The sequence below is a fragment of the Amblyomma mixtum genome, chromosome 3, assembly GCF_055824585.1.
Source record: "Amblyomma mixtum isolate Tamu chromosome 3, ASM5582458v1, whole genome shotgun sequence".
NCBI classification, from domain to species: Eukaryota; Metazoa; Arthropoda; class Arachnida; order Ixodida; family Ixodidae; genus Amblyomma; species Amblyomma mixtum.
Window position 1 is genome coordinate 57834593 of NC_143014.1, and position 9550 is coordinate 57844142.

General features: G+C 47.8%; 1 protein-coding gene across 1 annotated transcript; it reads left to right on the forward strand.

Annotated features, from left to right (window-relative positions):
• Positions 1 to 2559: 2559 nt before the first annotated feature.
• LOC149350296 (pfs47 receptor-like) lies at positions 2560 to 8249 on the forward strand. The gene is made up of 3 exons (XM_089576867.1): positions 2560 to 2605; positions 3255 to 3496; positions 7733 to 8249. The coding sequence occupies exons 2-3, from the start codon at positions 3296 to 3298 to the stop codon at positions 7976 to 7978; spliced, it is 447 nt and encodes a 148-aa protein (XP_089432993.1). The 5' UTR covers positions 2560 to 2605; positions 3255 to 3295; the 3' UTR covers positions 7979 to 8249.
• The last annotated feature ends 1301 nt before the right edge of the window (positions 8250 to 9550 follow it).

Sequence of the window (9550 nt, forward strand, 5' to 3'; positions counted from 1 at the left end):
TATTCCGGGAGCATAGGGCACGGCAGCACGCTTCAAGGGTGACAGAGGAGTATCGCCTGCTGGGCGACATAACTGTTTTTCCACGGATTGCACAAATGAGGTCGGGTAGCTGTTGCTTGAAAGTTCTTGTCGTACAGTTTGAAAATCAGTGGTCTGGTCTTCAAGGGAACTGCAGATGCGTTGGGATCGTTTGAACAAGGACATAGCGACTGATTTCTTCTGTGTAGCAGGGTGAACCGAATTAAAGTTGAGGTATCTTCCGGTGTGAGTCGGTTTTCTATAAACGCTGAAACTGAGCTTATTGCTTTCCCGCTTTATCAATACATCCAGAAAGGGCAACGCACCATTCGCTTCTTCTTCGGTAGTGAAGTCTATTGCTTGTTCTATAGAATTCAAATGGTCCGAGAAGGCGGCTAGGTCAGAATTACGAATCAGGCAAAAGCAGTCGTCAACATATCTCAGGAAAATTCTAGGAGGTGATGCAAACGTTTCAAGGGCACGGCGCTCGACGGATTCCATACAGAGGTTAGCGACGGTCACTGAAATAGAGGCACCCATTGGTGTGCCTTCTAGTTGACGGTAAAAGCGTCCTTGGAAGACGAAATAAGTATTATCCAGGCAGAACTGCAGGAGTCTACGGAGATCAAAAACTTCAATAGGGGTTCGTTTAGGTAGGGACTTGTCAGCTTCGAGAGCAGCAGAGCAAACTTGTACGGCCAGGTCGACGGGAACGCATGTGAACAGCGACTTGACGTCAAACGAGACCATGAGCTCGTCATCGTCCGGTGCTATGTCGCTTACCTTCTTGATGAAATCAGTCGAGTTGCGAACGTGCGTTGAGCCAAGGCCGACAAGAGGGGAGAGGATACGATGGAGGTAACTGGACAGACTGTGAAGAGGGGACCGACTGTAGTCTACGATGGGGCGCATGGGCATACTAGGTTTGTGCACCTTCGGTAGACCGTAGAGAGCAGGGGCTGAGCCGTTGGTGCACAGCAGACTGAAGTAGAGTGGCTTGTAGGTCGGGGGAACGAAACGAAAGACGTCTGAAAGAAGTTTCTGCAAGTCGCGCTGAACTTTCGAGGTTGGGTCCTTGTCCAGACGGGAGTAGGTGCTTTCATCTTCCAGGAGGCTTTCCATTCTGCTTATGTAGTCGGTTCGGTTCAGGAGGACTGTGCTGTTTCCTTTATCAGCGGGGAGCAACGACGGAAATCTTAACCCCATCTACGCACGCTCCCTGCGCCCTCTTTTCAAACATATGTAATGCCACTCAGCTGCTTGCTTCATTTCAATGTGAACAAGGCTCCCGTACGGGAACCGAAACGTCTGTTTTTGTTTTTGTTTTTCTTTGGTCGGCGTTCTTTCTTCATCGTCAACTGTAAGATACCGGTTGTGATAGCCTATATCTTATCGAAGACATATGGGAAACATGATGTTCTATGTCATGAAAAAAGAGAGAGATGTAAACAGGTTTCCATGGCTGTCACGCTATCGGTACGTTTTTAGAAACTATGACACGCCGAGCACCGCTATGAATCGCTTCTAAATGAGGACTGACTAACCCTACACCGCGGCTGCCGATGGACACTGCATCTTCTAGCTTTGAAGAACCATCTTTTTGCGAAGAAACAGATTCAATGAGCTTAGTACGGAAGAAAAATTTCTGGCAAGATAACCATGCATGCGGATATAGTGTTATTTACAGTAAAATAAACGAGAGTTTTTTCTACCATTTCTCCGCCTTAGTTTGGAAGACCACAAAACCACATTTTAAGCGACAACATTATCGGTACACTTCCGCAGGTTTATCATGCCAAGCTTAGCTACGCCACCATTTAAAGTTTTGTCTACAGATGCTGACGCCCTGTTATCAAGCACGTGTCAATTTTCTGGATTTTCCGGCTGTCCTGCGACGCAGCTAGTTCTTCGCGTTTCCTGCTAGAGGTCCATGCCTGAACATTTTCGTCTGCATATATTTGGGGTCTATTAATTTGTGGAGTCAGAATGGTCGACTCTTTTTGCCAACCATGAAATTTATCTTGAGTGGAGTCATTGAAACACAAACACCTCCTTCATTCTTTTGCCCAGCACTTGCACGAAAACTCTCGACACACGAGTGCTTCGAAGGTACGCAGTGTTGAAATAAATAGAATGGCTGGAGCACAGCAGCAACGAGCGGAGAACACAAAATGCAGCTACTTCCTTGAGCTGCCGAATTTAGGATACCGCACTTGGCGATCTCGCAGAACAAATACAAGCACCAAGAACGACCGTAGGTAGACCCATGCAGTCTTTGCCATATTTCGTTTGCTATACTCTGCAACAAACTGCTTGCGAATGGGGTAGCCTGGGGCACGTCGGTTAGAGGGAAGGAATAAAAAATCAGCAACAAAACGAGAAGCGTCGAGTTATTTCTGGGGCCATGTCGTTATATTCACGCTATCAGTCTTTTCGTCCCCATGCCAAGTTCCTGGTTGCTTTATCTGCGCTGACTGTTGCCCCCCTCTGTGTCGCTCACCTGGCAGATTTATAAGCCGCAATTCTTGCGCGTAGTTTGCATTGCAAGCAGAGGGTGCCACAGAGTTTTGTCACGCCCACGACCAATGTGAGTTTTTCGCTTTGCTCGGTGTTCATTTTGCATGAATGCAAGTTTGCTCATTGTGATAAGCCGTTAAACACATATACCGCAAGTGTAGTCGTCAGAAGGCGATTATTACATTTCACGAATCTTAGCCAGAGTCTATACCATAAACGTGCGGTCTGCATGGACAGTTGCATGCGCTAAAAAAAAGGCTTCAGTGGATTTTATATTAGGAAAAACCATTTAGCATCAGCAAGCAGCCACGCCATACTTCTTGAAGCACATTCCCACAGTGCTTCCTAGTTCTCTGCAGCCTCAATCGCGTTTTGCAGCGCACCCATTCCACTGCGACATGTCGCCAGCTTCGATCTGAATCTCACACACAAAAAAAACAACTTCGCGATGGGTGAAAAATAATTTGCTTCCAGGCTAGTTGGCGCAGGAGTCGAAGCAAATATGGATTGCTCTCTAGAAGGACGTGGAAGCGAACCAAATATCTCCTGAGTGTATCCTTGTTTTTGAGCCGCAGACTTTTCTTTGTCAACAATATCGCCTACACGGAATATACGCCGCGAACGCTGAAATTCATCTAACGTTCCAGAAAATTGGGATTTGAGCTCACCATGAAAGGCAGGTACTAAAATTTTCATCCTCTCTTTACTACCCGAACCAGCTCGAAGACCCTTGCCAACCTGCCTCGCAGCCTGCCGCAACATGTCCAAGACACGTTGGGTCCCCTGCTACAAGGGCAACATCCCGCAGAATGCGGTGGTGGGTGGTACCGAAAAATGCAGAGAGATGTTCGTAGCCCGTGCCTGGCATAAAAATGGCCTACTACCGGGCAAGGCAATCCGCTCTCTCCAAAGCTGCTTCGTGTGCTGGGCAGGCAAAGAGTACTGGTACAAAGATTATGAAGTAAGCACATTTTTAATGGGCCGATATCAATCCACACATCTTGCATGCCTTGCCATAGTAGCTTTATGGTACAGATATCCACGGAAGTTTTCGATACACAGAAGTCACGGAAAGGCTGAACTTCCTCGATGCCTGGAGGCGTGACCTTACATTCAGGCGTGCGCTGTGAAGGTTGAACATGGAAGGGCAGCGAATACCAAAACCTGCGTGCCTGGGTTGCCAGGAAATTAAGGTTTAGATTTTTCTTGCCTTCCGTGTGTCAAAAACTTTTGTTGGTACCTGTACATAGATGCAGTGACACGGGCACAAACAAATTATTTTCTATATAGGTTTCTCGAGATTGTTGCAAATAATGGCGTATTCCAATCGGTGACCTCTAGCAAGTGCTCCACGTAACCAAAGAGCATATTTCTATGCACTATTTGGATTGAGACCCTCAGTTCTTATTGGGCGGCAACGGATATTCTGCTCTATCGCAGATTATAAGAACTGCTTCGGAACGCCGCTTGGATTACGCTATGTCATATTGTCAAATGGGTGTGACGACTTCATGGGCACTGTTCTTATCGAAAGGAGCACAGGTTGGCGTGGCATTCTAATGATGAATTTGTGCCTGCGATGAATTGAACAGCTGGGCGGCGGTGATAGCAGCTACTGTACTCGGTGTACTAAGTCAGAAATGAGAATACGGTCCGCTCTCGGCCGTACGCCACCGGTGATAACTTGTTTATTTATTTATTTTTATATGTCTCAAGTACCAACACCACCTGTTGGGCACTATCGTAGAACATAATCCAACAACAAAAGACAAAAGCGAGCACGTTTCGTGGTAGTACGAGATACTGGAACGCTTTCAACGGCATAGCCGTAAGCATTTTGGTGGAAGTCCAGAAATGCCTCTCCGCTCCAGGTAGTCAACGTTTGATTTACTGCCTGTAATCTGTTTTGCTTTAATTTTAAAGCTGCGCCTTACTCCCTCGGTGTTGCCTGCAAAACTCACCGCTCTGTCCTCACGAGTACCTGACTTGAAGAGCGAAAGTGAGGTCGGGTGGAACAACAGAGCAACTGCGGCGCAGGGTATATACGCCGCTCGCTCACGGATATACGACCGCTGCGCGCGAAAATGTTAACCGGACCGCGGCCACCTCAGAGGTTGCGAGATTCACGGGCAATTTGTATTCGTGCTCTGTGCACACCAAATTTTAGTTCACCGCTTTCAATTAGTCAAATTTCATCGTGCCACAGGCATGAGTATACCCTGTCAAACCAGTGCAGTGCAGTGTTTTTGGAGCAAGAGCTGCGATCCGCTTTTTAGCGGTGAAAGCAACGAAAGTTTTTGTACGTAAGAACTCTTGATGTTTTACAGCATCTGTTCGCTGGCTAATCACAATCGCAACGCTTCAAAAGCCGAATTGACTGCCGATCACGTATCGTTCTTAAGTGACATTTTGCAGTTTTGGTTCCCAGTCAGTTCGTTCCCAGCCAGCCAACGTCAGATCTATGCTTCAGAACACTGCCTAGTGAAGTGAGAGCGGGCACTGTAGACAAGACGAGGAGAATGGGTTGCGCTCGCTGGGGCCACAGCCGTTTCAGCCAGGAGTTGTTGCGGGGGGCAGCTGATAACAGTCGTACACTCGAGAGTCGAGTAACTGTTACAGCACAATACGACTCCGCCTGTTTATTACGGATGGCAAGGTGAGAGCGCTGCTTTACCTGGAAGTGAGGCCCGGTTTCGGGGCGCAAGAATTTTCATATGCGACCTAAAAGCCATCGCAGAATGTCGTGCGTGTTTGCTGTTATTAACCCTTTAATGCCCAAATTATGAACGAACGGAAAAAAAAAATTATGTCCACATTATGCTGGCTGATATATCCGCATGCAAAAAAGGCGAAGTAAAAATTGTGTTGGCGCCACTTGAATCGGGGAAATTGGCTTGGCGCCAATCAGCTAAACTAGCATTTGGTCCATTTTGCGCAGCTAGCTTTGTGTTCTGGGCAGTACCAAATCGAGGGCCTTCTACCAAGTGGAAGGCTCAGGGTTAGTAGGCAAGCTTTTGTCCAACACATGTCGTCCCATTTCCCCCGCAGAACAGACTAGAATGTATTGTGCGCTGGCTGGAAGTCACACATTAACTTCACTTTTCCTTGGCATGACTTGCTGACAGTACCGCCGAACATTTTAACCGGGAAGCGCTGGCTACTTAGAACACGTTGGCATCAAACTTTGTTCGCAGGCAGTATTTAGCAATGAGCACACTGCGAACAAACTGTACATCGTGAATTCACGACACTGGACATGCGAAGGGCTGATTGTGTCGTGGACAGGACATTTAATCACGTAATAGCGTCCGTTAGGCGTTTCTGTACCTTTATCTTTTTTTCTTTTGCACTAGTGGTAATGATTGGTCAATATAGAACTCTTTATTGCCCGCCGGCGTTTACCACAGCATGCAGTAAACCTCCATTCGGCGGCAGTGGGGCTGTTTTTAGAGATGGACAAATTCTGATTGCGTGGGCGGTATCTTGGCGTCAGCCTTGCGATATACCGTACAAATGTGTACGAGCTGCACACGCGCAGTTACAAGTGCGTGCCCCATCTTATTTTACACCATGGAACTGAGCGTGCACCATAGGTATAAGTTCATGTAGTATACGTCCACGCTAAAACATTTATGCTATGCTATCACTCTCGATTTGACAATCTTTTTGGCACGGAAGTAGTCCAGGAAACCGCAGAAAACTCTTTTTCCTTGCCTATGTGAGTCACAGTGATGCGTCCTATCTTCGAGCTGCTTCAGACCTGTCGTCTACCTTGGGTGTGCGAATTTCGACACGAGCTTTGTAGGTCCACCCACATCATTAACGCCTTGTGCCCTGCAGCAGCCCACACCTCATCTAGGTTAAAAATCCGGCAGCTTCCCATCCGGTACCTCCTTATACCTCACAGGTAGCTACAGCCATATGACGATGTCTTCTCGTTTTATCTTAGCTTGTTTCCCTCTGATCTGCCTTGAAAGCAAAGTCTGCGAACAGCAGGCAACGCACGATTGTGCATGAAATACAGTAAAGGAAACACCGCAAAAGACAAAGGAGTGACACGACTGCACAGGCACTTGGTGATAATTAGTAATTAGGTACTAGTCAGTTCAAATTAGTACCCATTCCTAATTGCATATGTTCAATACCATGAATCAGTTGTCATATAGTCCACGTGATGCAAAACAAGAAACACAAGGTCTCCCTTCAACCAAGTCGAGCGAAAAATGTGGCTTAATGAAGTAGGCGTAGCGTGCCTGAGTCACAGCGCAAGGGTCCTGGGTTCGACTCACAACAATATTTCTCCAATTCACTTTTCAGGCTAATTAATTTACTTTGCATCCTTAGATATCATAACTACACTTGAATGAAGCTGTGACCTCATAAATAAAACTTACCTCTAGCTTTAATCACTTTCACTCCACAGCTCAACGTGTGACGTCACAATCCTTTCGACGAATCGGGATTTTCTCGACATGCCAACAACTGGGACGGTTTCTCCACTGAACAGGAGCTTAACGCTGTAACGTAAAAATTCGTACTGCTGCTGCTGTTTATCGGCAAAGCATACAACAGGCCGTCATAGCGCACCGCCCTGGGCGGCTATAAAACTGTTCAAAACCACAGGCGGCCGTCTGGACCTCTTTTTCAATATCGCCCTGCTTCCCGTCGGCGTCGATCTGATGGCTTTGGAGGCTGTCGGATCGGCAAGGCTCGATAGGTTCACATATATTGAACCTCGTTCTCAGTCCACATCGTCATCTTTGTACGTCCTGACACCAAACTCCTGCGTTCACCTGCTGGAAGATGAGAATGTTGTCTGTGTGGGTGGCCCGGGAGTTAATTTTGTCGTGGCTATGCACCTTGTAATCGAGCGATCGGGATTGGGTGAGTTGAGCGGCCGGCAAGGCTATTGCCGTCACTTTCCCGAGCATTGGAATGAGTATTCCCATAGGGGACGCTTTTCGTCACTTAAGGACACAGTGTAATCTCTAGGATATCTTTCTGCTTGTGCTGAAATTTTCATCGAAAAAATCATACCTCCTTTTGTCGTATATCGTCGTGCTTTGAAAACAAGATATCGTTGAAACGTCTAATTTCTATGCGATAACGCAGCATTCAGCTGAGTGTTTGATCGACCGGGAAACGGAATGAGGGTGATTCTAATAAACGCCACTATCTTTGTACCTCTCTTTGGTAGGTCCTGGTCAACGATGGCGCCTCATTGAAGTGGGTACCGAGTTGCGATGGAAACGTGCCGAAAGGTGCAATCGCGGGTGGCCACACATCCGACGGCGAAACGCTCTACATCGGCCGCACTGGCCACGCGGGCACGTTGACCGTGGGCAAGGTCCACCCGTCTACACGGTCAATTTTTATTCCTTACGGCAACAAAGAGTACCGCTACAATGGTTACGAGGTCTTGGTGAATGCCGATGAGTCCTGAGTGGATGTAAGATTGCGCGACTGGTTTTATGGACACCATACTTTATCGTAAACAGTCTACGCAGTGTGCGTTCTGAAAGACAGAGCTGATGCCATGCTTGCGATGAAGTCGTGGGGAGGATACTAAACAGTTTTCTAGGCAGCGTATGTTGCGAGCTTCTGTTGGCTCAACCCATAAATGGAAAACTTTGTATTATTCCGACACTACAATTAATTCAGGGCTGAGGTGAAGTGATTTTGAACATGTGAACAATAAAACAAAATGGATGAGCTTTTTGACTTCCGGCAGTTTCTATTTATTACACACTCACAAAAAATTAGTAGAGATAAGCTTACCAGCCTAATGTATTAATCAATGAAAGTTGGTTGGAATTAGCGGCGTTTCAACCAGGTAAGGTCGGTCTGTCATATGCATGCAACGAAGACGGTTGCACTCGCTCAAACGCATTTACAGACATATTTTATGCACGCTACGAGCCAACCTGACACCCAAAGCTGCTTGGCTTTCCCGTCGGAATGGAGAATATCCGCTCCTGCCGGCATGGCGAATCTACGAGCACGCCATGTCGAACTTTTCGCGAAGTATTGGACTCCTTTTAGCACATCGTCAACGCTGCATTGAACTCAAAGTAAATATCGCACTAACTGCCTTATATCTCAGGGGGTACCGTCACCGCAACCACGGATGGCGTGACAAGGAGGGTAGGAAGGAAAGACGCAGAGCAATAACGATTGAAGAGTGCGCGTGCGTGCGTGTGTGTGCGTGTGTGCGTGTGTGTGTGTGCGTGCGTGCGTGTGTGTGTGCGTGCGTGTGCGTGCGTGCGTGCGTGTGTGCGTGTGTGTGTGTGTGTGCGTGTGCGTGCGTGCGTGTGTGCGTGTGTGCGTGTGCGTGTGCGTGTGCGTGTGTGTGTGTGTGTGTGTGTGTGTGTGTGTGTGCGTGTGTGTGTGTGAGAGAGAGCCGCCGGTTATTTGTGAGTAAGAGAACCGCGCAGTAGCTGTCTCGCTTCACGGTGGACACTTCAACCTCAAAAGCTGAAGTGGACAGCTCCGGGTAATTTCGGCCACCTGGTGTTCTTTAATGTGCACTGACATCGCACAGCACACGGGCCTCTAGCATTTCGCCTCCATCGAAGTGCAGCTGCCGCGGCTGTGTTAGAACCCACGCCTTTCAGGTTAGCAGCCGAGCACCACAACCACTGAGCTACCACGGCGGCCCGTCTCCTTTTGGAACTTTTCACTTCAGGAAGTTAGCTAACAAAAGATAAATCATGGCGCTCGGCTGCTGACCCAAAAAACGCGGGTTCGATCCCAGCCGCGGCGGCCGAATTTCGAAGGAGGCGAAATTCTAGAGGCCCGTGTACTGTGCGATGTCAGTGCATGTTAAAAAACCCCAGCTGATCAAAATTTCCGGAGCCCTTTACTATGGCGTCCTTCATAGCCCGAGTCGCTTCGGGACGTTAAACCCCCATAAACCAACCTACCAAACCATAGGTATCGCCCCCAGAACTCTCTTAAGACTTTCGAACGAACAACTTTCGAAACACAACCAAAAATTCAGGGGGCACTTTGACTG

Bases quoted from the DNA above. Each gene is read 5' to 3' on its own strand.
- LOC149350296 (XM_089576867.1), top strand. From the start codon at position 3,296: ATGTCCAAGACACGTTGGGTCCCCTGCTACAAGGGCAACATCCCGCAG. The intron at 3,497-7,732 runs GTAAGCACATTT...TCTCTTTGGTAG, and splicing joins ACTGGTACAAAGATTATGAA to GTCCTGGTCAACGATGGCGC.